Source organism: Herpailurus yagouaroundi, unplaced genomic scaffold (genome assembly GCF_014898765.1).
Source record: "Herpailurus yagouaroundi ecotype Mexico unplaced genomic scaffold, PumYag 162578, whole genome shotgun sequence".
Classification (NCBI taxonomy): Eukaryota; Metazoa; Chordata; class Mammalia; order Carnivora; family Felidae; genus Herpailurus; species Herpailurus yagouaroundi.
Window position 1 is genome coordinate 1 of NW_024423299.1, and position 27,613 is coordinate 27,613.

Consider the following 27,613-nt stretch of genomic DNA (forward strand, 5'->3'; position numbering starts at 1 on the left):
AGGAAGGAAGGAAGGAAGGAAGGAAGGAAGGAAGGGAGGGAAGGAGGGAGGGAGGGAGGGAGGGAGGGAGGGAGGGAAGGAAAGGAAGAAAGAAAGAAAGAAAGAAAGAAAGAAAGAGAAAAAAATGAAAAAGGTACTTGAATGAATGAAAGCAGTATCACGTTCTCACATCTTTGTTTCCCTTGAGCCCTATTTCTAGAACTCTATTTCCAGAATTCACTAAATTTCTACTAGTGATCACATAATACCAAATGCTTCTAAAGTGCCCAATTCTTTGTGGATAAAGCTCAGTACACACATCTGATTTACACACCCACTCATCACCATGCCCATGGGAGGACACTGAGTGGACAGCTGTATTCCACTTAGAAATTAGCCATTCTCCCACATCCAGGACCATCACTGCACAAACCTTTGCAACAGTCATCCCAGGGGTTCACTCATATACCAGCAGCTTCCGTGGGGTCTGGGAGGGACAGCAGCAACCATTTGCCAATAGTTTACTGTGCGCAGCCCGGAGGAAGGTTTAACATCAACCCACGAGGTACACAACCTGCCCCACTCTTCAGGTTAGGGAGGTGGGTGTTGGAGAAATTAAGCGCCTTGCCCGAGATCACACAGCTGCTACGTGTGTCTTCTGCCCGTTTTTCTGTTTTTTGTTCGTTTATTTGTTTGTTTACAGAGATATAATTCACATACCATAAAATTCTCCTTTATAAAAAGAAGTTTATTTATGTTAAGGGGGGGAGTGGGAGGGGCAGAGACAGAGGGAGAGACAGAATCCCAAGCAGGCTCGGTGCTATCAGTATGGAGCCTGATGCGCAACTAGAACTCATGAACCGTGAGGTCATGATCTGAGCCAAAATCAAGAGTTGGACGCTTAACCAACCGAGCCACCCAGGTGCTCCCTAAAATTCTCCTTCTTAGACTGTACAGTTCAGTGGGTTGTAGCAGATTCACAAGGTTGTGCAACCATCACACTATCTGAGTCCATCACCCCGCAGAGAAACCCCGTTCCTATTAGCTGTCACTCCTCCCCCCCCCCCCCCAGCCCCTGGCAACCTCGAATCTGCTTCCTGTCTCTGTGGACTTGCCTCCTCTGGCCATTGCATACAAATGGAATCCTCCAGTATCGTCTGGCTTCTCCTCCTTAGCAGAACGTGTTCAGGGTTCACCCATGTTGTCCCGGGCATCAGTGCTCTATTCCTTTTTATGGCTGAATAATATCCCATTGTAGGGACAGACCCCACTTCGTAACCTGCTCGCTGACGGACGTTTGCGCTGTTTTGCTTTTCTGTTATTACAGAGAGCGCCGCTGTAAACACTCACATGCGAGTTTTTGTGTGAATACATGTTTTCATTTTTCTTAGGTGTCTGAGGAGTAGAATCGCTGGGTCATGGGGTAGCTCTGTGTTCAACCTTCAGAATCTGCCAGACTTTTCCACGGCAGCTGTGCCATTTTCCATTCCTGCCAGCAGTGCACGTGGGTGCATCCTGCTTTCTGAATGCCAGTCCTACCTGTCCTCCCTCAGGGCGTTACCACGCACCCCCCTCTGGCTGGCAGGTGCACCTCCCCCACCACAAGGCGCTGGCACGTGCCCTACCTTCAGCGCCTGCTCCTTGAAGTACTGCAGGGCGTAAGCGAAGATTTCAAGGGCTTTGACTTTCTTGCCGTTTGCTGCCGTTAAGTCTGTATCCATGGTGAGGTCCTGGTGGGGGAGAGGAAGGAATAGTAAGGCCAGGGAGGAGAAACACACCTTGTAGCTTCGGGAACTGCTACCTGGGGATCTGGGGAGCCCGGTGAGCCATATTTCTGTTTCTTGATATTTGGGAGACCAGGATAGTGTGTCCCCCGAAATGAGACTGGCAGCATTGTCCCCTTACTCTGTCGGGGGCCCTTGCTGTCCCCTTCAGCCCCTCCCTCCACTTCTCCCTATCTTCCTCCCTCCCTCTTGTTTTCTCTCTCCTGGATCCTCACAGAGCAGAAGTCTCGGCACAGTGACAGAGCCCAGGAAGGGGGAAAAGTCAGCAGGCACCACTGCTGATGCCATTTACATACTATTTCCACACTTGGACACACATGGTCACCCTCAGGAGCCCCCCTGGCAGAGGCCTAAATAATCACACCAACTCGCTGACGTGCACGATGCTTAAACAGACATGAAGCTTTTGTTTCCCAATAGGCTGCCAACCAAGTCTCCAAAATAGAAGAGCTCCTATTTTAAGGCTTGTGCTTAATCCTCTTGGGAGCACAGCATCACTGCCTCCCTCCCTCTGCCAGAAGCTAAAGCAGTCCGGTCCTTGGGTAGAGGATGCTCTGGGAGACGCTGGCTGGACTGGGGTCATAAAAAAAAAACGACAGGAAAAGTGCTCACAGGGTGGAGATGGGCAGAGAACGGGGGTGAGCATCAGGAGGACGCTCCCAAGTCAGCCCGAAACCAACAGGCTCATTACTGCCGAGGCAAAAAATCAGTGGGGCCTCCGGATCGATCCCGGCTGGATAACTAGGCTTTGCCTTTAGAGCATGAAGGGGCACGAGGCTACTAAACCGGCCTCGTGGAGCCTGTCAGCCGTCCTGAGCCATGGACGCAAACTCACTCCTCCCAACCAGCCACCTCCCACCCCTGGTGCTCGGCAGAGACGCTCCAGATTTGGGGAGGCGACTCCCAGGCTCAGAGAGGTGGCCGAGCACCTGGAAGCCATAGGCTCAGAACTGAAAACATTCAAAACTGAAAAAATTCCTGTGCTTTCCACCTGCACAAGATTGCTGTTCAGCACTGAATCCCATCAGGTGAACCGGGAAGGATGTATTTCTAGCAGAAGTCTGTCTGCTTCACAGAGATAGAACCACACCAAGCAGCACGCAGCCTTGGAGACCGGGTGCTGGCAGCTGGGTTTCCATTAACATTTGTCTTGTCATCTGCAAGCACTTAAGAGCCCACAAGGAAAGCAATAATGGGAGCTAGCAATTAACTAGAACTTACTAAGTACCAGGCTGGCTCTAAGAGCTTTGCGTATTTTGATTCCGTTAATCCTTACAACATCCCCGTGAAGAAGGCACTGTCAGTGTCTCTATTTTACAGGAGGCGCAGAGAGGTTAAGTAACTTGGATTAAGTATCTTGAAGGTGGCAGAGGCAGGATTTTTAAATCGAGGCCGTCTGGTCCCAGGGTCTTAAACACCATTGCCATCCTGAATCTCTAAGTACCAAGAATTAAGGAAAATTTATGGGATAAAGTGCTCAAACTGAGGAGAACCTATCCTGTGGCCCAAATGTCTCCATGAAGCTTGGGAGACGGGCCTAACTGATGGAGACAGCTTCTAGAACTGGGAGTTGAGCCTCTAACAATCGGGCACTTGATTTCCTGAGCTGCCTGCTTCCCCACACAGAGAGGAATGGGCCAGTTGTTACTTTTTTTTTTAAATTGATTGATTGATTGAGAGAGAGAGAGAGATTGAAAGGGAGACTATCCCGGGCAGGTACCACACTCAGCTCAGAGCCCGACGTGGGGCCTGATCTCACAAACCGTGAGATCATGACCTGAGCCAAAATCAAGAGTCAGACGTTTAACTGACTGAGCCACCCAGGTGCTCTGCCAGTTGTTACTTCTAAACTAGTTAGTTAATAGCTACTGTCCTAGGTCCCCCAAATGCCCCGAGCCCCCAAGTCCCTCCTTCAGAATTCCCGATCTCCCAACAACCCAGCAACCGAAGGGGGATCTCCTGGCGTGGCATGTCCCCCACCCCTATGCCTCCAGCCAGCGTCCACTCTGGTCAGTTTCCAAGGCAAACAAGTTGTTAAATATTCTGAATATCTCTCTGCCCACGTGTATAAAAGGAAGTGCTGTCTACTCCACCAAAGTGTTGAGTGCGCCAGGTCATCTCTAAGATCAAGGTAAATGGATGTTAATTTCTGCTTGGGAGAAACCTAAGGGTTTCCTGAGTTGGAAAGACCTCCCCCACCCAGGCTGGAGGAACCCTGTCTCTCCAATGCGGAGGACCCGGGGCCAGGGAGAGTATAGCTTACCCCAGTGGTATGCAACTTCATCTTGAACTTCTCCAGGTACAGCCACTGCTTGGCCTCGTTGGGATCCAGGTCATGGTAAAAGTCCCTGGCGGCATATCCAAAGCTGTGGAATTTCCTCTCGGGAGTCAACAAGATGGTGGTCGGGGTCTTCTGGTTGGACACCCCAGGGTCGCCTCCTTCCCATCGCCTGACCCCAAGGAAAGGCAGAGGTTATGGGACCTTCTTTCATAAGCCCAGTTCGGACAGCAGTGATTCGAGCACCTACACGTGCATGATTCTTATAGATGTGGGTGCTCATAATAGCTGCTACAGATGCTCTCTGGTTCAGCTGGCTGAGCAGTGATCACTGATACGACTCCGCTTAGAAAGCAATATAAAAGGGGCAAGCACCAGGTTCTTGCTGAATAATAAGGTCTGCTTTGACCTTCCACTCAGTGTTTACTGAGGATCTACTCTGTGCAGGTGCCAGTGACAAGGAGACGAAACATCTCTCTGCCTTCCAACAACTCACAACCTAGTAGGTTATGTCTTTTGGGGGGAGATAAGGGGTCTGTTTTTTTTAATTTGCAAGCACCCAAAGCAAATGTATAGCTGGTTTGTGTCCTCTCTAAAACAAGGTAGGGTATAAACAAATACATAAATACCAGGCTTATCGTATGGAAACAAGGGGCCCAGGGAAATGCCCTGGGGGTCAGAGAAGGCAGAGGTGCCAGGTGGTGGGGCAGGGGAAGAATGCAAGGCTCAGGACAGACTCAAAGGACTGACCGAGAGCTAGATCTTGAAGGATGGAAGGGCACTGCAGGCTGCTCAGAGGTGGGTGAACACAGGACATTTACCGGGATGCAAGTGACCGTGTGGGGTAGAGAAGGAGTATGTAAATGGGAAGTGTGAGAAACGAGATTGGGAAGGTGTTTGGAAGCAGGTGGAAGAGACCCCTGGGGAGAGAGAGACTTAACCAGTGAGTAACAGGGAGCCACTAAAGGTTTTAGGGCAGGGGTATGGCAGAATCCGAGTTGGGACTGAACAGAGCAAACTGAACCAGACAGGAAGCCAGGAGGCTGAGGAGGCTCAGGCCTGTTCTGGGAGCAGAGACAATGGGGCTCCAACCAGAGTAGAGGAAAGCGGTGGAGGAGGAGGGGCCATCCCAAGTGAGAGCCCAGCTAAATGGCAACGGAGGTGAGCAGGCGCTCACCTCCCAGATGTTCCAACTTCAGAGCCTAGAGGAGAAAGCGCCCTTCACAGAAACCGGGAGCCCTGACCAAGGAAAGTGGGAAACTCCAGGTGAGCCCGCTGGCGTTGAACTCCCAGGACGGGGTCGAAGATGTAAGCCTGGCGTTCACAGGAGAGACCCAGGAGGAAACAGACTTGGGTGCCTCCATACCAGGGTGACAGCCACCGTGACAAGGTGGCAGGAGAGCCCTGATGGGAGCAGTGAGGTGGGAAGGGACTATGTCCCGCAAGTCTGTGTGCTGAAGAGGTGCCAGAAGAGGCGAGAGGTGAGGACAGACAGACAGGCAGAGTCTGTGGGATTACATCCTGGAACTGATGGGAGGGTAAGGGAGTGGGGAAGGGGGTCAGTGGAGCCCCAGAGAAGCTTCCTTCCTTCCCTCAGATAGAAAGAAGGAGAATACGAAGAAGAGTAGAGAAAGCAGCTGACTCGAAGCTTCTCCCTCCCGCTCTGGGGCCACGGCAGAGAAGCCACAGCTGCCACGGTGGCCAGGAGGCTCTCTTCTGGACCAGGTCCCGGCTCTGCAGCTGGCTCCCATCCTGCCACTAGCCACATGACCACTACGAGGAGCATCTGGTGGTGACACAGAATAGGAGGGGAAGCACGCCCCTCCCCCCCCCCCCCCCCCCCGCCTGCCAGGAAGGTGGCAGAGCACCTGGCTGAGCTCACACCTGCTCCTGACACGGCACCGTGAAGCTTTGGTGGCACCATCACAGTCCAGGTGGAGAGTCGACCTAGATTTGCCATGCAGATGGGCCTGGAACCGTCCCTGGCAAGTGCCCCAGTCAAGCTCCATCAAGATGCAGGCTTCTACCCAGGGAGACGTCCCCGTGGTGACCCCACTGAGACACAGGGATGATCATCACCCAGGCGGACACTGGGTACCTGAGCCAGGGTGACATTCCAACGTTTCAACGAATGGACTTCCTGTTACCATTAACACTGCCATTTTCAGTAGGCAAGGAACCTCCGGAGTTTTTCCCCTTCCAATTTTTATTCCTCCCTTCCTATTAACATACACAAAATTAAGCTTTCTCAGTCATAATTTTGTCAGTCTGTATCATGGTTATGTTAACCTGTTCTGATTGAAGTAAAATTCAGGTAGAACCTCTCTCCAAAATCTTCTCTACAAGAACTGAGATAATGTCTCTAGAGAACCTGAACGCTGCAGCTACTGGGTGAGAATTCCTCCCAAGCAATTGCAATGTGTTTCTGCTCTTGTTTTTTTTTTTTTTTTTTTTTCTTTCCAATTTTCATTACAAGGCTATCCCTTTGAAACAACATTTCTTAAAACAACTATGTAGAAGCTAATAAACACTGGTTCTAGCTTTTCCTAGCATGCTCTTGTCTCTTCGGGGTTTCCCTCTCTGGGGATGACAGAGCAGACCCCACGGCAGGTGTCTGGCTAACCAGAGGCAGAATCCTGCTGATGACTGGACACAGAGGGCTATGCTGTCATCAGGCTTCTCTACTAGAACCGGCTTTTCATTATTTCCTGATGACAGGACACCCCCGGGTCTCTGTAGCCTCTTAGGATATCTAAACCAAGATTGGGGCAGGGGTCACTTTTGCTTCATGACTTATGTTTTAAGCAGCACGCTATAAAAACACATAAGCTCTTACTCCAGGAGCGATAACGAAATTCCACAATTACCAGCTAAAGGAGTTGTTGCAAAGCCAATCACAATGCATCTTGAGAGCCATCCTTGGGTTTGGAAAATCAGAGTGATCGACTCCTGGCTCCCAAAGCTTTGAGGGGCCACAGACTCTGTAGGAGGGCCATGCGCCAGACCAGAGGAGCCAGTGTAGGTGCTGGGATCGACCAGAATCCTCGCAGACAATTGGTCACGCGTGCGGGTGGGGTGGACGAGAGGGCGTGCCAGGCTGCTGTGTGCCTGGTGGGGCGGGGGTGGAGGGAGGGGCGTCCTGAGCACAGAGTGTGTCCCAAGAGACCCTGGGCAACTTCAGGGTCACCCTTCAGGTTCATGTGGCTGAAATCCACCCCTCTGTTTTTTCTTAGGCATGGTGCTTTCTGCTTCTGGTCACCGTCATGTAAGAACTAGCACCTTGCCTCCTTACATTTCAGTCCGTGCTAAGCCCTTGACGGGAAATCTCATTTCATTTGTGCACACTCGGTGAGGCAGACAGTCAGTATCCCCATTTCACAGATGAGGAAATTGAGGATTAGAAGGCCCAGCGCTTGTGTAAGCTCACACAGTATGTGGCCGAGCTGATGCCTGGACCTCCTCCATCACAGATACCCTGAGCCAGCACCTCTTGCCCGAGCTGCATGCTGGAATAACCTGGGCCAGATTTCAAACGCGCTGTCCAGGCCCTTCCTCAGACCAACTGAGTCAGAATTAAGTCAACGCTTTTACAGACCAGGAACCTGGAGCCCAGAGATAAGAGCAGTTTACCCAAAGGGGCACAGGGGTTTGGGGCTGAGCTGGGCCACAATCCAGGACCCGCCTCCTAAGTGCCACTCACCTGCTCCTTAAACTAACTCCCTTCCCCTCCCCCAGGTCCGCCCCCAAGTGTCCACAGGTGCACTGACCGGTGCCTGCACTTGGCCCTCCCCACCCATACCACAGCACTCACCTCATCACGTGGATACATTCTGGCTCCTTGGTGAAGCTGTAGGCATAGCCACTGGACGTGGTTCCAAAGTCAACGGCCACCACCACGAGAAATGTCTGCTGTTCTGAGACATTCGGGTCAGCGTCATTCTGCAGATACACCAAGTTAAGGTGTGGGGGTGGGGAGTGGCGGTGGCCCAGCCTGGCTTTCAGGAGGATACGCCGGGGTTGGGGGGGGGGGTTGTGCCCAGTTGTGCCCCCCCACTACAGACAGAATTCTGGCTCAAGTGTGCCGCACGGTGAGCCCTATGGAGAAGGCAGGCCAGCCTCAGCCCCCCACCCGGGTAGTTCAGGGAGGAATGGAGCTGTCCCTGAGTGGAGGGCCAAGCTGACAGGGTGAAGTCACTCACCTAGAGCTTGCCCCCACCCCCTTTATCAACTGCTTATGACCATGACAAATTATGGAAGTTTTGCCATCCAGTCTGGAAGCCCAGGGGTTCCTTGACTGACACAATCTTCCCCTCACTCTCCTCCCCGAGTTCCTGTGCAGACCTCCAGACACTGCCCGCCCAGAATATTCTCTGCCAGCTGTGGCCTGGGCACACCCAGGCGAGCACTCCATCTGCTCAGGTGTGTTGTGAGCGGGAATAAGGCTTTGCATGCCAGGGCCCCTCGCCATGTGATCCTGGCAAGTCCTGTCCCCTCGGGGACCAGAGACGTTCCTCAACATTAAGCAAGCGGGTCAGGCCACTCCAGCTTTCCAAACCTTTTTTTTTTTTTTTTTTTTTTTTTTTTTGAGCATGTAGACTTTTTTATATGTCCACAGAGCTCCACATTAGAAACCAATACATTTGGGGTTTGAAGTGTATTGTTTAGAGCAGGGGGTGAGATCCCCACCCCTCTGCCCCTCTGGCCTCTCCCCACTGACCCCCATCCCCACATACCCCAAGGTGACCCTGAGCTCTTATAGGAGCCCTCAGGGTGCAGAGTTTGCAAACCTGCCATACGAGGGCCCAGCCATAGGTGGCCAGCTTCCCGGGTCCCCCAGGACCGAGGGAGTTCCAGGACGCTGAATAAGGTAAAACGCAGATGGTTCCAGGAAAACCAGGACAGGCTGGTACCCAGGAAGCTACCCCTCCCCTGGTTACTTTTCTCTGGTCGGCTACGTGTGGGCCCCTTTAAGAGCTGCCTCACAATATCCATCTTTTCAGTGAGGGGTCAGGTGGGAGCAAATGCCCAGTCTCCAGCCCCCTCGCTGTTCAGGTCTTCTCTCTGGGGCCGGCTGTGCGAGAAGCAAGCCCAGCCACACGCGTGTGGACATGGCAGTGAACTGTAGCAACTGCATTTCACTGGAGCACCGGCCAGATGCGGCTGCTCCCTTACAGAAGGACACCTCACCACCTCTGGGCCCTCGATCTTTAAAGGGTTGCTCCCGCCCTGCCTGGTACCCACCCAGGCCAAGAGCTCCAGAAGCGCCAGTCACACTATAGAAAGCCTTTCCAGGCCCAGGGTGGGGAAGGGGCTGTGTGGGCTCCCGAGGCTGGTACCAGGACAATGTAATCTCCACCCATGAATGTGAGGGGCTGCCCAGCAGCCTGTCTCGTGAGGGCACATCCAGAAACCAAAGATAATCAGCACATATCCCCACACATACATACGCATTTCTTACCACAATATGGGAAGGGGACAATGGCGTTATTCCCGTGTCCCCCAGACTCCGGGCCGGAGATGAATATGCAGACGTGGGGGCTGTTTCTGAAAGGAAAGACAAATGTGCTTAGAAGTGGCACGGGCTGACCCAGGGGGCAGAAGCGAGCTGCCTGGCTTTGCTGCTACAGATGCTACTGCCCCCCAGAAAGCCAACTAACGTCGTAGGCAAGGCTGAACCCGGCCATGAACGTAGTGTCTGCTCTGGCACCCCCTCGTATGTGGTATTTAAAACTTGGCCAGACTGGGGCGCCTGGGTGGCGCAGTCGGTTGAGCGTCCGACTTCAGCCAGGTCACAATCTCGCGGTCCGTGAGTTCGAGCCCCGCGTCAGGCTCTGGGCTGATGGCTCGGAGCCTGGAGCCTGTTTCCGATTCTGTGTCTCCCTCTCTCTCTGCCCCTCCCCCGTTCATGCTCTGTCTCTCTCTGTCCCAAAAAATAAATAAACGTTGAAAACTTGGCCAGATGAAACGTTCCTCTTCTCCCAGTGGCCACCAGGCCTCTCGCTGCGTGCCACCCCCAACCCCCACTTAGCAGAGATGCTGCCCAATCCCCACGTGGCCTCAGCTCCAGGCTTGCGCCCTCTGAAGAACTGGTTCTTAAGCCAGGCACCATGACAGGCCAAACCTGCAGCCACCTGTGCAAACTTCTGTGTGCCATGTTTTTTGAAAGAGTATCCACAACCCTCAGGTTCCCTACCCAACCCCACAGACCAACAAGCCCCCTTACAGGAACATAGGACAGGACTGCAGCTTCCGGAAGGAAATTCCTTGCTTGGTGGACACGTCCCCTCCTCCCTCCCTCCAGCATGAGGCCGCATCACAACATGGGGAACTCATCTCTCTTCGGCGATACTGGAGGTCTTTGACATTCAATAAGAAAAACCACAGGGGCGCCCGGGTGGCTCAGTCGGTTAAGCAGCCGACTTCGGCTCAGGTCATGATCTCACGGTTCATGAGTTTGAGCCCCGCGTGGGGCTCTGTGCTGACAGCTCAGAGCCTGGAGCCTGTTTCAGCTTCTGTGTCTCCCTCTCTCTCTGCCCCTCGCCTGCTCACGCTCTGTCTCTCTCTGTCTCTCAAAAATGAATAAACATTAACAAATTAAAAAAGAAAAAAGAAAAACCCCAGCAGAATGACAGGTGGATCAGCATACCTAGACCCTGCACGTGGGTGGGGCCCCATAAGGTCAAACCAGAGAAGAGCCCAGAGCAAAGCAGACGAACGTCGTTTTGTTGATTGCCCTGCTCCTCTCGCAATTATTCCGGTGCTGACGTTTGTCCTGACACCTTGCGAGAGCCCAGTGGCTCTCCCCCAGGAATGAGCACCCAGGGAGAAGTCACACTGTCCCCACTGGAAGCCCCACACTGCTCTCCCTGCCCGCCACCGAGGACCCACAGGGCCAGCAGCGGAGCAGGGACGGTAGGCTCCCACCCTGGTGACAACGGCCGACCCTGAGCGCCTTCCAATACCAGGTGTTATCTGGGGTGCTCTGCGAATACTCCCCATCTAGCAGCACACAGCCTGATACCCGGCAGGAAAAAAAAATGGGTACTTGGCTAAAACAATACTTGTGGTCAAGGAAACCCAGAGGGTGTGAGGTGTCTGACAGAGCCTAGATGCTTCTACGGGAGGACAGGCGTGGCTCCATCTGCTTCTGCTGCCAAGTCACTTGGGTTAATCCCACACACTCACTGATTTTTGGTTTTTTTCCTGCTTGGTGAGAGCTCAAATAGCATCACTACAGCAGGTGCCAAATGGGCTGAGGGAATGAAACGAATCGTGCAAGAGTGAATGTGAGGCTTCAGATCTGCACAGCCACCTCCGCTCGCTGCAGGCATACGGTCCCCCTCCTCCTGAGGAGCCTCCAATTCCAACCCCTGGGAGACACGTGCAGAAGCCAGTAAGGACACAGGCCGAAAGAGCTGGTGGGCGAAAGGGCTTCACCAGCCATTTCTCCAAAGAAGACAAATGGTCAAGAAACGCGTGAAAAGATGTTTTGCATCACCGGTTCGTGGAGACACGCGAATCCAAACCACCATGCGCTAACTGCTTCACGCCCACCAAGATGGCTGCGATAAAAAAAAGAAAAAAAAGAAAGGAATAACAAATGTTGGCAAGAAACTGGGGCCCTTGTAGCTACCTGGGAGTGCAAAATGGTACAGAGGCTCCGGAAAACAGCATAGCGGATCCTCAGAAAGTCAAATATAGGAATTGCCGTATGACACAGCAATCCTACTCCTGGGTGCCTACCCCAAAGATCTGAAAACAGGGGTTCAAGCTGGTATGTGCATGTTCACCGTGATGTTACTCACAATCGCCAGAAAGTGGAAACAAGCCAAGTACCCGTGAACAGATGAGTCAACAAAATGTGACATGGCCATGCCATGAAATATTATGCGGCTGTAAAAAGGAATGGAATTCTTGTACACGTTGTAACATGGATGGACCAAGAAAACACTGCGCCGAGTAAAATACGCTGGACGCAAGAGGACAAATATTGTGTAATTCTACTTGCATGAAATATCTAGAGCAGGCAAGTTCATAGAGACAAACAGTAGATCGGAAGTTACCAGGGGTTGGCGGTGGGGGGGAGGAAGGAATGGGGAGTGCAGAGTTTCCATTTTGAGTGATGAGCAAGGTTTGAAAATAGTGGCGATGGTGGTTGCACAACACTGTGGATGCAATTAATTCCCTTGATGGGTACGCTTAAAAAATGTTAAAATGGCAAATTTTATGTTATATATACTTTATCACAACAAACATGTTCTCATTAAAAAAAAACACAAACGCCACTTGCTCATCTTAGAAAGCAATTTCTGATTCCTGTTAGCACCCATGGGTTGGTGCTCTTGAAAAGAGAAGGGAGACATAAGCCAGGCTCCTGGCCCAGCCTGCGAAAGTCCGCCTGCTTTGCTAATCTCCCGGCCAAGGGCACCCCCTTCCATAAAACAGGGGGGAATCCTGCCTCTGCGCCAGGGAGCCCAGCCAGATGGGCCTTCCCGCCTGTCGGCGAGAAGTCTGCCCTGCCCATGGCCCCTTGGGCAGCCTACAGAGATGCCATCCAGCACTGGGAGCCACCTTCTCTCTACCTGCTACCTGCAAAGCCTGCGGCCATGTGTCCACATTTGCACAGAAGGTCTTAGAAGATACCAAATGTCTAATTGCCCAGTAAATCTGGTGTTGGCAATTAGCAAACAAGCTATTATCTACAGACAAACCATCCACCCCGCTGTCTGCTTGGTTCTAATTATCCCATCACTCAGCTCTTCCCAGCGCATGTCCCACTGACTTGCAAAAGAGCATGTGTTGGGCCACACATTGAACACATGCCTTGGGCCCCCAGAGGACTCCAGGATACGTGAGGACAAGACACAAGGATTTTTTTGGTTCTCCCTGTCCCTCCCCCACCCAATTCCTTGCAGGTTACTCAGCCGGGCCTCAGGGCAATTGAATTTCATGGACTTTCTCCATCAGAAATGAAATCGCAGCTGTACCATGTGATGATGTAAAACTGATTTGCATAGAAGGCATGGAGAAGTAACATTTTTATAGATGCATCCATATCATGCACGCCCACATCTATAGCTTTCAATAACCCAAACCAAAGATTAGTCACCAGTTAAGGTGTACCAATCCAGCACAGGAGTACGCAAAGCCTGCAGTGACATTACTGTCTTATTTTTTAGGATGTCCAAGTGGTGCTCAAAAATTCGTGGGGAAAAGAATATGGAAAAGCCTACTGCAGGTCCTGAGGGGTATGGGGAATTTCCAGCGTGTTAATGATCTTAACCAAGCTGGAAAGCTCTTGTTCAATGGGTAAGTAATTAGGAATAAATAGAATGGGGTCAATGGAATATTATTTATTTTTTTAATTTTTTTATTACATTTCTTGATCTTTGAGAGGCAGAGAAAGACAGAGCATGAGTGGGGGAGGGGAAGAGAGAGGGTGGGACACAGAATCTGAAGCAGGCTCCAGGCTCCGAGCTGTCAGGACAGAGCCCGACGTGGGGCTTGAACTCGCGAGCCATGAGATCGTGACCTGAGCCGAAGTCGGATGCACAACCGACTGAGCCACCCAGGTGCCCCAATGGAATATTATTGATCCATGGGTATGTGACAGATCTGAGATAAAAGTTGATATATGGAATATCTATATGCACAAGGCACCTGCTGAGCGTCCTGGCTACTGCTTATACATAGGCCATAATCCACAGCAGGAAACGCCAACCATCACTAATTATGGACCTGTTTGTGCTTCTCCATAAAGCCACAACAATAACACCTGCCCCGTGAATATGCCCACCTACATAATAGTCCAGCGGTACACACAGAAGTCCTTGAGCCCATCGGGAACAGAAAAGCAAGGCAGAGCTAAATGGAGATTTTCAGAGTGCAGCCTTGGGGGACAGAAAGGAAGCTGATGGAAACAGAATTGACACCCATCTGTGGAGGCAGGGAGAAGAAACTGGCAAACCAGAGATTAAAGAAGAATACTCCACCAGGAAGTGTCATCAAGGGCAGAGCTGAGGGACCTGAGACATTAAAGACACACTCCACCGTTGCAACTACATTAAATAGACACTCGCAGTATCTTCCACTCCAAGCACTAAGTCACCCTGAAATGCGGTAACACAGGGAGTTGATGACTTCACATCACAGAATCAGTGAAACACTGAATACTGCAAGAATGCAGGCAATCAGCCACAGACCTATGGTAAGCTGAGGGCGAAGAGACCCTGAAGCTTTCCAGCAGAGCAAGACAAATTGCCGGGTTTCCTTTGCTATTAGTTTCAAACAATTTAATGTCACTTCTGTCTTGTGTATTTGCTATGCGATTTTTTTTTTTTTAGTTTGTGTGAATACAAAAATAAGTTGATAAGGGTGTTTCTAGGTTCACTCAACCTGGGACTCATCTCCCAACACATTCTTCAACCAAGTCACTTTTAAGATAACGTTTTTGGCAAAGAGGTATAGATAAAGAAATGAAAATATCTTTGCAGCAAAGTAGAGGCTATAAATAAGTAAAAGTATGGCTCAACCCACAAGTCTCCTGCCACAGGATTTTCCTAGAACCCCAAACCAGACAGTGGAAGAGAAACTAATCGAATTTACTAGGTTAATACGAATCACTTGCCTTAAGGGTGTGAGAATTAAGTCACAGATTTCATCGGGGTTCCTCCTATAGAATGCCAGACATGTAAAATTCAGACACATTTTTATTTGCTCCTGGCTCCAATGGCTTTAATCAAAGCAGATGTTCTTAAAATAAAAAATAGTCTGGATAAGAAAATGTCAAAGCCAGCCATAATTCATGAACTTGCTTGTCGTTTTTCCCTGCTGGAGACATTAGTCAGCAAATGGCCGTGAGCAGAATTGTAGACTTTCTGAGATACATAAAATCAATGCTGCTCCATAAATACAACATTAAAAAAAAAAAAAAGACAGAACCCTAGGGCTGACTTTATTCTATAAGGCTGTAAGCTCATATGTGAAATGACAGGTGGTCTCAACAATGGTGACTCCCCAGCTTTTCCAAATAGACCTTCTTTCTAGTTTTCAGATTCATGTATCTATCAAATGAATGTCAGTTTCAAGAGGATTTTTAAGGTCTAGTCCTTCCAATTTACAAAATGCAATAAATATTTTCATTTCTTTCCCCTCCTAGCTGTGAGATAACAGGTATTTGCTGACAATTGCCTAAAACCAGGCTATTTGTAAAAAAGCTCTCCCTTTCTCTCTCTCCTTATATGCCTTCCCTGCACTGTCATCTTTGAAAATTGATCAGCTCAAGGTCATGGGTAGGTGACGGAAAAAAATCTTTTAAGAAGGAAAATAAAAAAAAAATTATTACCCTATAACAGGCTCCATGGCTAGCTGAACTAATGCATTATTACTGTAAGCTGAACTTCCATTTCAGTAAATAATTTATGGGGTTTCTTTTTTAATCACCATGGTTGATGTCCAGAGTAAATGGAAATTTTATTGGCATGAACTGGGAGACCCTCCTGGCTACAAAGAACACTGAGTGTAAAACAGCTGCTCTCCAAACACTAAATAATAATTATGGAAATGAGTATTTACAGTGGCAGAAACCACAACACCGGGCACAGCCGAGAGAAGCAGGCTACACCAGGCCCATCCTGACACTGGGCACATCCTCCAATTATCTACCCCTTGGGATGGTTTAGGAGATGAGGTGCCCCAATGAGAGAGAACTGGAGGAACTGGATTTCCCCGAGGCAGTGAGCCCCCCAAGTCCCTGCGACCCCAGACCATGAGCAGGATGGTTCACATGCACATATGCATCTAGGTCACCACCGGGGGAGGTGAGGAAATGGTTTCTAGACCAACAGGTCTTCCTATTAACTTTCATGAATTATATCCAGCAACCTCACAGCCCTGACCCCTGGAACCTGACATTTGGAGGGGCTCCATCAGATCACCCCCTACATGGTATTAAAATATTTCTGCTCATCTGGCTTCAGTTCCACAGACCTTGGGCTCATCTGAGCAGGGCCATGTTTCAATTCATCTCTGATTCTGCAGTTCTTTACATGTCACAGGCACTCAATATGTTGAGTAGGTGGATAGATGGATGGGTAGATGGATAGATGGGTGGATGGGTGAATGGATGGATGGATGGATGGATGGATAAATGGATGGATGGATGGATGGATAGATGGGTGGATACATAGGTAGGGGAATGGATGTATGGATGGATGGATGGATGGATGGATGGATGGATGGATGGAGAAATGGGTGGGTGGATGGCTAGATAGATAAACAGTTGGGTGGATGGATGGATATATGGAGGTATAAAAGGATGGGTAGTTAGATGGATAGATGGATGGGTGGATGGAAGGGTATGTTTATACCCATGGATGGATGTTTATATGTATGCCCATAATAAGTGGACTCAGTTACTATCCACAGATTTGGAGGGATACAGAGGTCTTTTCCAACTGAGGCATTGACCCCCCCTCCCCAAGTCATAATATTAATAATACATGTGTTGAGTTACTTCCAACAATGTGGAATAAGCTCTCAAAGCACCTGGACCTGCCTCTCTCCTCAGATGTTCCCTTTGGTCATTGGAACCACCATAGTTTCCAGATAGGTTTCCTAGACTCCTGCCTCCTGTCTTACTGCATTCCCAAGCTGAGTCATTCCTGTGAGAGATTCTTAGCATCTTTCACATTCCCTTCCTCCTCTGCAACCACAACCTTGGTCCAGATCCTGCTGACACTCGCCAGGGCTCCCGCCCAGCATCTCTCAGACTCCCTGCTCCAGGTCTGCCCCTTCAAAGACATGCTCCTCTACAGGCAGAGCCATCCGGTCAAACTGAGGTCTGCCCATAAAACTCCACCACTGTCAGGTTCTTCGATTCCCAGACTCCACAAGATGGAAGTCTAGCACACTGCCAGCACCGGGCCCTTGGAAGTCTACCCCACCTCCCTCTGTGGCCTCTCCTCCTTCCATCGCCCCACCCCCTTCCCAGCCATATCAAACCTTGTCACAGAGCCTGGATTATCTGTGCTTGGTCCCGCCTCCATACTCTGCCCAGAGGACACCCTACTTCTGCAGTATCCTCCAAAAGTCAGCCCCCTCTGTTTGAGGGAGGAGAGTCTTCCTAGCGTTCTCAGCCAGGAGGAGAAAGGAACTTGTTCATCGGAACCTGGGGACCAACTGACAAAACCCGGACTGCTACGGGGCAAGTGTCAGGTTTCTCCAAGAAGCGAATTACAAGGCAAACATACAGGAAAAGAGGGGAAACCTACAGATCAGAGAATCTCAGACTCGTGCATCAGAATCACCAAGCATGCTTGTCAAACAGATGGCCGGCCCGACCCCCGCCCCAAAGTTTCCACTCTGACAGGTCTGGGACAGCTGAGAACTTGCATTTCTAATGAGTTTCACATCAACCTGATCAGCCCCAGAGACTGACTCCCATAGCATAAAAGATGCTTAAGAGACATAGTAACTCCAGACACTGCAATGCGTGAACCTTTATTGGATCATGATTCAAACGAACAACAACAAAAAAGAGCAAGTAGAGGGAACAGACACATCACCAGCTCGGGCTGTGGGGCCAAGGGGCATGTCTCCTCAGAACCAAGACAGCTTAGGAACAGGAACAGCAAAGCCAGAGTTGGCTCTGTTGTTAACAGGAGAGCATTTGTAAGGGACACGAACGACTCCCGAGGGCGATACAGAATATGTGTAAGCGGGCGGCTGGAGAATGCAGAGGCACGTTGGCTCACCTCCCTCTGGACACACCTTCTCCCTCCGTGAAGTGGGGTTCCTCAGGGCCTCTATCACTACGTTTCGATAAACAAAGGACATAATTCAGGAGAAACCCTCTGAAATAACAGCCGCCACTTGCCATCTGCTGAATTCCTTAATGGGGTCATACGTGCACGTACAGTTTTGACTCTAGGCTCTTGTATGAGTTTGTTCAAACTCACATTATTCATTGTAAATTATTAGAAATGAACAGACCCAGAAACCTATCAGGAAAGCCATCACGTTACTCACGGGATATGAATTTCATGCCAAGCTAAGAGCTTTATAGGTGTAGCTCATGAAACCCTGCTGTGCGAGTGGGGGCTGTGAGGCACTGTCATTATTCCCATTCCGAGGATGAGAAAAGTAAGGCCCAGAACGCTAAGGAGCCCACACTGTCAGGATGCCACGCAGCTCGACAGAGCTCTCCAGCTCTTACCCTGCCTGCCTGCACTGCGCCCGATGTCAGGTCTCCGACAGGTGTCACTGCTCACGACAGGTGAAGCTACAAGGCAGATGTTAACATAAATCCCCATTTCACCGGTGAGCAGACAGTGAGGGGGAGGTCAGGAGGTCACGATCACAGGGCACTTCCGAGCCCTAGCTGGCGAGCTCTGCCTCCAGGCTCAGAAGACTGTGGGGCTCATGCTTCCTTGGGCTCTGAGGCCCGACAGTGCTCTCCATTTTTGAAAGCCGTTATTCTTCCAATCCAAAGATCACGGCGTGGGAGGGGCTGCTGACAATGCGGAAGTTAAACATACAAGCTCAGGGTCAGGAAAGCTTGAGTTCAAATCCTAGTATGGCCACTCCCAAATGCACGATGTTGGGTAAGCTACTTAATTTCTCAAGAGCCTCAGTTTTCTCTCCTGGAAACTGGGGGGTGGGGGGTTCATGATGATGGCGATATATTTTATAGGGTCGCTACAAGGACGAAATGAAATAATCCCCATAAGCCCCGGTGCATGGCAAGCATTCAATAAATTATAGATGTTATTTATTATCACTACCATCATCATCATCATCATCAAATAGGTCCAATTGCTGTTGATTAACGGGCCATGTGCCTCCACCAGGGGACAGGCGAGCGCCCACATACGCAACGCACAAAGTCAGCGAACACTTTTGCTTCCAGTGGTGTCTCTCCAGGCTTGTTAATCAAGGATAAAAAGACCCACCGGACAGACGCTCGGCACATGGAAGCTTCAGGAAACCTCTTAGTAATGGGAAACAGTGCTGGTGCTGCCACGGGTGAGAAACTGTCTGGCCCTGGCTTCATTGCTCAGCCCATCTGCTCCCCCCAGGGGCACTTTCAGAAGGATGGGGGAGAATCTGGGAAGCCACATGCCCCACTCCCATCAGGGAATTCAATGCGAGTTTTCCTGTTCTCTCCGATGAAGCACATTTCAAAACTGAACAGGTAAATCAAGAAGCTCTCCCACCCCAAGGAAAAGATTCCACATGCCTGGGCCCCCAGAAGACCCCGGATTAGACTTCCCCAAGTTCTATCATGAACAGCCTTGGGACAGCTCACTCTGCAGAGGCCACAGCACAGGGGTGCCGACTGCACCAAAGGGAAAGACAGAGGCAGTGCCATTGTGGCCCGTTGGTCTCACACCGAGTGGAAAATCTCCCCTCCTAAGCATTCACCATCTGTGCCTGGGGAGGGGGAAGGGGGGGGGGAGACCGGGAGGTGGGGGGGGGGGGAGACAGACCGCTGGCCCTCCCCCCCCCCCCCACCCTTCAGCTGAACCTTTGTCCATCTTCAGGCAGGAAGGGCTGCCCTTAGCGCATGTGCGCCCCCAGCTGGGGAACCTGAGCACAAACTTCCCATGCTCCGCCAGTGCCCTGAGAGCTGAGGCTTATGCTCGTACATTACAGACCCCTCTGAAGAGCGCCTTAATAGAAGAGACAGTTTGCACGCTGCACAAAGGCACCTGCCTTGGGGGAGGGATGTCTCCCAAGCAGGGCTGCACCCATCCGTAGGTAGGGGTGCCATGTTCTTACCACAAAGGTGCCATCCCGAGCCATGAAATGAAGGGCTTTTTCCAATTTTCACACCCAGAGCAGATCTTTTACTAATTCATCTCAAAGTACTATAAAAGTACTTAATAGTCAAACAAGAAAGGAAATACCTCCTAAGGTACTGAGTTCCCCATCACGAGAGGGGTTCAAGCTAAGGTCAAGAACCACTTACTAGCAGAAGAATAACAAAGGGTCCAAAAACTGAGAGCGCGTAGGAATAGACTGTATAGATTCACGCATGCCCTCACTATCCATCAGGAGCTAAGAAGCTGTGTTGCAGTGTGGTTAAGTACAGGGTGGGGACTGGTCTAAATCCCAGCTCGGTTACTTACTGGTCTTGGTGGATCCAGCTGTGTCCACCCAAAATCCATTTCTCTCTTCTTAACTAACCCCCAATTCTACATGACTAGCCAGGGGGTGGAGGAAGGGGGACCTTTCCCCAGCCCCAGGGTCGATCCTGAGTAATCTAAATCAATCATGGCAAACCTCTTCCCCTTGCCAATGACAGAAGTGGAAATGGGTTTGTGACCCGTAGTTTTGGCTCATGGAGCACGAAGGAAAGAAAGTCAGCTGGGGGGGGGGGGGGGCCGCTGGGAAAAAAAATTCTTACTCTAAAGGCAGTGCCCAGGAGAAGAGTCATGGGCATGTAGAAACAAAAAACCAACACCTGTGGGTACCTTCTTGCCACCACCACCAAAATAACCCCCATCCGTTCTTGAGGGGGTCCATGAGCTGCCAAATCAGCCTGCCTTGGAGCTTGCTGGACTTCCGGACTTTCCATTCTGAGTCATAATTAATTTCCTTTTTTCTGGACACAAGATAAAGGCAGGTCTTTCATGCCTTGCAGCTAAAAACCGATGCATAGCTGTGCAACCTTAAACAAGTTACTAACCTCCTCCGTGGCTTGGTTTTCCCTCTGTATTAAATAGGATAATAATAACCCTTACCTCTCAGGATTAATGAGGATTAAATGGGAATAATGCAGGCAAAGGTTTTAACAAATGTAACTATTATTATTTATACAGTGTCTCATTTTATCACCACAAACAACCCAGTGAGGTAGAAAACAGGTTGTTGTTAGCCCCATTTAACGGCCGAGGAAACCATGGCACAGAGAGGTTAAGCATCTTCCTGAAAGCACACAGCAGTAAGTGCCTGTCTCCAATGCCCGAGATCCTTCCCTCCATGACATTCCAGCCTCGATGAGGTTCCAGGACTCTGTGATTGGCCAGAGTCTGTGCCCTGGGCACCTAGGGGCACGGCACCGCGAACACTGAGAGCCGTGGAGGGAGTAGAAATGAGGGGGGACTGCAAATAGGCATGAGTTTCTTTCCGGGGCAATGAAAACACTCTGGGATTTGACAGAGGCGACAGTTGCACAACCGTGGGGATATACTAACAGCCACTGAACTGTATACTTTAAAATGGTGAACTTCATGACAGGTTCATTTTTGTATGATGTGAATCTCAAAAAAAAAAATCAAAGAGCTGGTGGAAAGCACTCTGTAAGGAAAATTGTCCCCTGTCCCGCCTGTACTCAGGAGCACAGCCTTCCTCCCTGGAAGCAGACATCAGTCACTCCCACCCACCCTGGCCGCCGCTCCCTACCGCCCTCCCTCCAACCCTGGGCAGCCGCCAACCTCTCTGCCTGGCAGTTTCCAGCAATTCTCTCGGAACTTGTCCAGTGGCAAAGCTGGCTGCCAGTCTCGGACTCTCCGAGCAGGCCGGGGCCAACAGCTGGCTCTGGCCTGTCCCCAGGCACCCTGAGCTCTGGCAACATGTGAACAGAGGCACAGAGCAGGGACGGTACCCCAGTCACCAGCTGTATTTTCACTTTTCCCCTAGATGCTCTGTAGCTGTCGGCTGGCCAGAGCTGAATGCCAAGCTCCTTCCTGACGGAGGGCTGCAGACACAGGACCTGGCAGTGCTTCCCCCCACGGACAGGCAGTTTCAAGGCATTCTGGAATAAATGCCAGAAGACGCCCAATACTCTGCAGCCGTAACCAGCCCTCTGCAGGAGTCACTGCCTCATCTTGTCGGGAGGGCAAGCTGCATCAGCATTTGAACATTCTTCTGTGTAATGACTTGTATGTACCACTGCCACTGAGCCAGGGTCCTGGGGCTGGCAGGTGTTCAGGAGCCTGCCTGAGAAATGGCTGCTTCCAGAAGATAAAGAAAAAGAGAAGGCAAATGCCACAAGGGGCTCCAAAGAGCACCTGGGGAGGCCAAGTATGGACCATCCACTGCGGCCTGGATGGGGGCTTCCAAGGGGATGACACATGGGAGGGAGCATCCCTGGATGCTGGACACCCTCAGGAACCAAATACCCTCTCAGCACGGGTGGCCCTGGCATCTGGACACAGAACATTCCTCACACGGTGGACAAACACTGCCATGTTAGCAGGCAGGAGAGAAAATCCTTTCAGAGACTTTTAAAGACTTTTTAAGTTTCGAATCCCTCATTCTTACTTTTTTTTTTTTTTTAATACAAAACCTTCAATGACGGATTGACATTCTTACAAAGAAAGAATTAGTGAACTGGGTTAAGATATTGATTAACTTGAGACTTTGCAAAGCTAAGCATGCATGGCAAAATTTCAAGAGAAATTACTCGTGCAAGGATTTAAAATAGAGTACCTACTTCCAGGGTGGTAAAGGCAGGAAAAAAACAAAGAAAGAAAACCAATGAATAATTCCCCAAGGACCAGATGTGCTCAAAATCTTTTCCCAAGGAATAAAGAGGCCATGTAAAGGTACTTTCCGGGGAATGAGGTTTACTTCCTCAGGCTACTCCACAGAGCAGGGGGGAAGCCCCAAGCCACAGGACCCAAGGTGTCTCCCAAAGCGTCTCACGGCCCACCTAACACCAAGCAGCTTTGATGAGGTGGGCGGAGCCTTAATATACTACATAAAGTACTTTATAGAATACATGAATATACGACATGAATCCCCAGGAAACAATGCACGTTCTGTGTTTAGGGGCCACGGCGAGGCCACACAGATGGTCCTAGCTGCCCACACACCCTGGGGCATGCATGTTGTATGAGCACGAGTGGGCTTGAGGGCACTCGGCCTCCAGGACCCCTGGTCTAGCCGCTGCAGTGCCTGGGAGGCAAGAACCAAGGTCCAGGGAATGGGAATGGGACTTTGCACGCGTACACACACACACACACACACACACACACACACACCACCAACCACAGATGACCAACTGCCCAAGCTGGGGCTTAGGAAGGACTTCCAGGGCATCCATAAGCCCAGGTGGTCTGTCTGTGGCTTTTTATTACTGTTGTCCCACAGGCCTGTCCCTCCCAGGATGCGGGCCTGCCTGCTTCATTAAGCCCAACCCTGTGCATGGGCAGTCTCTCTGACTGCATTGTTATCTTTAACAGCTCCTTCTGGAACTCAATTAATCAACAGCCATCTCCTCTGCAGAGCAGAATGCTCCAGACACAGAGTGACCAGCCTGACTCCCCACAGGCACACCCCCACTGAGCCGGGAATGTCTGAGAGCAGGGCAGCGACCTGCCCTCTGGAGGGTGACCTCCAGGAGGAGCCCACAGGAATGCCTCAAACTGGGAAAAGTGGGAGCCGGTGAGAGGGACACCTGCACAGGTCTGTTCTCCTCACCCTCATCTCCCTGCCTCTCTCTCTCCACAGACGTAGTCCAGAAGGTCTTGATGATGTGGACCCAACTCTGAGGGCATTCTGGGTTAGCGAACAAGAAGGCTCCCAGAAGCTAAATACGCAGTGGGGAATTTCTACCCAAGCTGAACACATCCCTGTCCTGGGACCCAGAAGTGAGTGCACATACGAGCCTACGACAAGATCTGTTCCAGAATGTTCACAGTAGTATTTTTCATCATCGCCCAAAACTGGAAACAATCCAGACGTCCATCAGTAGGAGAATGGCTGAACCAAGTGCGGGATAGACGTACGATGAAACTACTCCACAGCACAATCACTTCAGCATTACCTTGGAAGTTCATCAACTAGGGCCCACGTGAAACAGTCCCCTTCCCCCCTCAAGGCCTGTGTGTGCGTGTCCATGCCGTCCTCTGCCCCATCCCCATCGGGCTGCCGTTGATCTTGTCTAGGGGACATCCATCATATGGGTATTTAATTCAGGAGACTCCAACTACAAGTTATCAGGCCCAAACAGGGTGAATGATTTCAATTTAAAAACTGTAATTAATAAAACTGTAAAATTCCATTTTTCACTCTTTATTAGACACCGTGGTAAAGTGCCACACGGGGATTGGGGTAGGCGAGGCAGCCCCAGGGTGGTGATGCTTGACTGGCATCTTCAAGGTCAAGTTTGCTGAGTGCACAAGATAGGGAGAGAATACCAGGCAAAGGGAACAGCGTGAGCAAAGGCAGAGAGGTGTGGAGGGCTTCCCAGAGGGCCCTGCCCTCTGCCTCCAGGCTGTTCCCCTGGATCAAGTCTATCCACCAATTTCATCAGGTTTACTCCAAGCCTCAAGCACCGACTGTGGCTCTCTATTGCCCTACATATCAGATCTAGCTTGTTAACCCATCAGATGCCTCCGTCAGCCCCTCCCCACTGCTGCACAATCATTACTGTCCCCATAACCCCTGCACCAGCTGGACTGTTGTTGGACATCTGGGAAGCCATCTGCCATCCTGCAGGCCTGGCTCACGCACCCGTCTGCAGGGAGAAAAGGCCCCGCTGCCCTTGCCCCGCTCTGCCCCTGCGGTCCTTGCGACGGGAAGAGCTGACTCTCATGGCTGCTCTCCAACCAGGCACAGCCGTGGGCTACTCTTCTGGGGTTGGGGATGGGATCCGACACCTGACGTTGGCCGGGCCTGGGAACACACCTGGTTCCACCTTCACCAGCTCTGCCACAGACACAGCTGTGCGGGGCCTCAGTTTCCACGGCTGCAAAGCGGGTAATGACTATTCCCCCCTCATAGGGCTGTGTGAAGACTATAAGGGAAGACCTAGAAAAAAGTTCCAGCACTGAGCTGGAGACAGAGCAGGTGCTCAAGAAGCACAGGCTTGCCTGCTGTTTCAAGACCCAGAACACACACGTGCTGGCTGAGGTTTTCCACCTGAATCTCCACCTGAGTGCCACTAAGCCCCTTCCCGTGTCCACAGCATCACGTATGCACCCCAGAAATCACTGCGGGCCAGCAGGGGGACCGTCAGCCTCTCCTCCCCACGGCTGGCCAGGCTAACTCATGCTGTGTGTCCAGCCCCAGAATTTCCACCCAAGCTGAACGCATCCCTGCCCTGGGACCCAGCAAATCCGTGACGAGGATTCTACTCAAGAGAAGTGAGTGCGGATATGTGCCCACAAAAAGATCTGTTCCAGAATGTTCACAGCAGTCTTATTTTCCATAATCTTCAAAAACTGGAAACAATGCAAACATCCATCAACGGGAGGATGGGTGAACCACGTGTGGTGCAGCCATACAATGAGAGTACTCAGCAGTAAAAAGGGAACAAAGTATCAATACACCCAACAATGTGAATGAACCTCAAAAGCACGACTTTGGATAAAAAACCCTGGACATGAAGGAGGATTCCATTCACATGAAGTTCAAGAACAAGTACATCTAAAGTGAGGGGCGCCTGGGTGGCTCAGTCAGTTGAGCGTCTGACTTCGGCTCGGGTCATGATCTCACAGTTGATGGGTTCAAGCCCGCATCGGGCTCTATGCTGACAGCTCAGAGCCTGGAGCCTGCTTCGGATTCTGTCTCTCTCTCTCCCTCTCTCTTTCTCTACCCTTCCCCCCTCACGCTCTCTCTCTCCAAAATAAATAAACATTTTTAAAAAAATTTTTTTAAGTACACCTAGAGTGAAAGATGTCAGAACAATGGTTCCTCACCGGGTGGGTAGAGACTGCCTGAGACAAGGCACAAGGGAATGTTCTAGAGGGATGAAAATATCCTGTATCCTGCCTGGTGGGGTGGTTGCACAGTGTCTCACCTTCCTATGGCTGCTGTGATAAATCTTTATTAACCTAGTGACCGAAAACCAGAGAGTTCTGGAGGTCTCAAGTCTGAAACGGGTCTCACTGGGCTGAAATCAAGGTCCTGGAGGCTCCAGAAAAAAAGCCATCTCCTTGCCTTTGCCAGCCTCTCGAGGACATCTGCATTCCTTGGCTTGTGTCCCCTTCCTCCGTCTTCAAAGCCCGGAGCAAAGCATCTTCCAATCTCTGTCTCTGACCCTCCGGCCTCCCTCTTTCACTTTTAAGGACCCTTGGGATTACACTGGGCCCACCCAGATAATCCAGGATAACCTCCTCTCCTCGGGACCCTGGATTGAATCACACCTGCTCCGCAAGGTAACATGCGGTGAGTGTTGCGGGAAAGCGGGACACGCACATCCCTGGAGGGCGCCCTTCAGCCTCCACACACATGGTGCACATGCATGTAAAGCTGTGCACTTAGCAGTCCAAAGCTTCATGGTATTGCCGATTACACCACCAATCACAACACTAAGGAGCAAACGAGGACGGCTCCGGGTGTCCTGTCCCAAGAACGACTTTGCAGGTACCCCTTCCCTTAATCCCACGCCACCCTGCACCGGTGCCCGGCTTTACAGGAACTGAGGCGTGGCTGAGAGCAAACCTCTCTTGCAGTTGGCAGGAGACAAAGCTAATTGGAACCCGAGTCTGAGGACTCCAGAGCCCTGCTCCTTGAGGTCACCAAAGACCCTTGCTATGGGGGTCAGGAAGGCGGCACAAAGGAGAAAGGGTTTCCTTCCAGGCCCGCTTTTACTGCGATGTGGGTACAAGAATTTCCCCTAACTCTGCTCTGGGACCAGGGGGGATGAGAAAAGAAAAGTCAAAGCAGAGTCGTGGAGCGATAGACGCTACAAACCGGGAATCCCCCATCCAGAGGGGCAAAGACCGGACTTTTATGTGGAATCTCTCATTCCTTTCAATCATAGGCCAGGCACTGAAACGGATGAGCAAACGTTTGTCCACAGGCCCCCAGCCTGCCACTGGCACAGCCCAGACCGCCCCTCCCCTGCTCCTCCAGGCCGCCAGCAAGCAGCAGCCTCGCCCCTGCAGGGCCTGTGGCACTTGTGCTGAACCTTCTGGAAGGAAGCCAAGGGGCTCCTGGGAGAAGGGACCCGTGGGTCCATGGGGAAGACCACAGAGGCAGCTGTAATGAGGGTTCCTGACACCAGTGTGGCTTCCAGATGGGACAGGGGCCCTGCCCCCCAGTGAGCCTCTTCCCCTGCCCCCCGCCCAGGCACCTGCAAAGGAGAAGGGGCCAGGCCTATGTCCACCTGGGGGCCCCTGACCCCACACCGATATCTGGGTCCCGGGTCACCTTTATCCAGAATCTAGTCTAGCTATGTGGAGCCAGTCGCGGCTAAGAGCGCCTCGGCCAAGCGAGTCAGGACTCTAGGAGGAGAGAGTGAGGGTTACCGTCCAGCACCTCGCCATGCCTGCACGGAGCCCACACGGGGGACCGCCCGGCTCATCCTGCTGCCAGGTGTTTGCTGCACGAGGAAGCAAAGCATCTTGGGGGTGGGGGCGAGGGATGTGAGGAAGCATGACAGAAACGATCCAGAACAAACATTTTTGAAGAACCCACACTTTGGGCTCAGAAACCAGCAGGCCCACCACTCTCTCCCTCCCACTCCTTAACCAAGGACCATAAACTTTGGAGACTCTGTGTCCTTGTTCATAAAGGGAGGACACTACCCACTGCCTCACGGTACTAGGTTCCATGAAGGCCCATCGACCAGCTTTGTCTTGCTATGCCTGGCAGTTCTGGAAGTCTGAGCACCAAG

General features: G+C 51.2%; 1 protein-coding gene across 1 annotated transcript; it reads right to left on the bottom strand.

Moving 5' to 3' along the window:
• Nucleotides 1-1,068: 1,068 nt before the first annotated feature.
• Nucleotides 1,069-27,108, bottom strand: LOC121026874 (heat shock 70 kDa protein 12A-like). The gene is made up of 6 exons (XM_040469684.1): nucleotides 27,104-27,108; nucleotides 9,500-9,585; nucleotides 7,853-7,980; nucleotides 4,027-4,213; nucleotides 1,605-1,709; nucleotides 1,069-1,294 (listed from the first exon to the last, which is right to left on the bottom strand). Exons 3-6 carry the CDS (start codon nucleotides 7,855-7,857, stop codon nucleotides 1,211-1,213), a joined length of 381 nt encoding a protein of 126 aa, XP_040325618.1. The 5' UTR covers nucleotides 7,858-7,980; nucleotides 9,500-9,585; nucleotides 27,104-27,108; the 3' UTR covers nucleotides 1,069-1,210.
• Nucleotides 27,109-27,613: the final 505 nt, after the last annotated feature.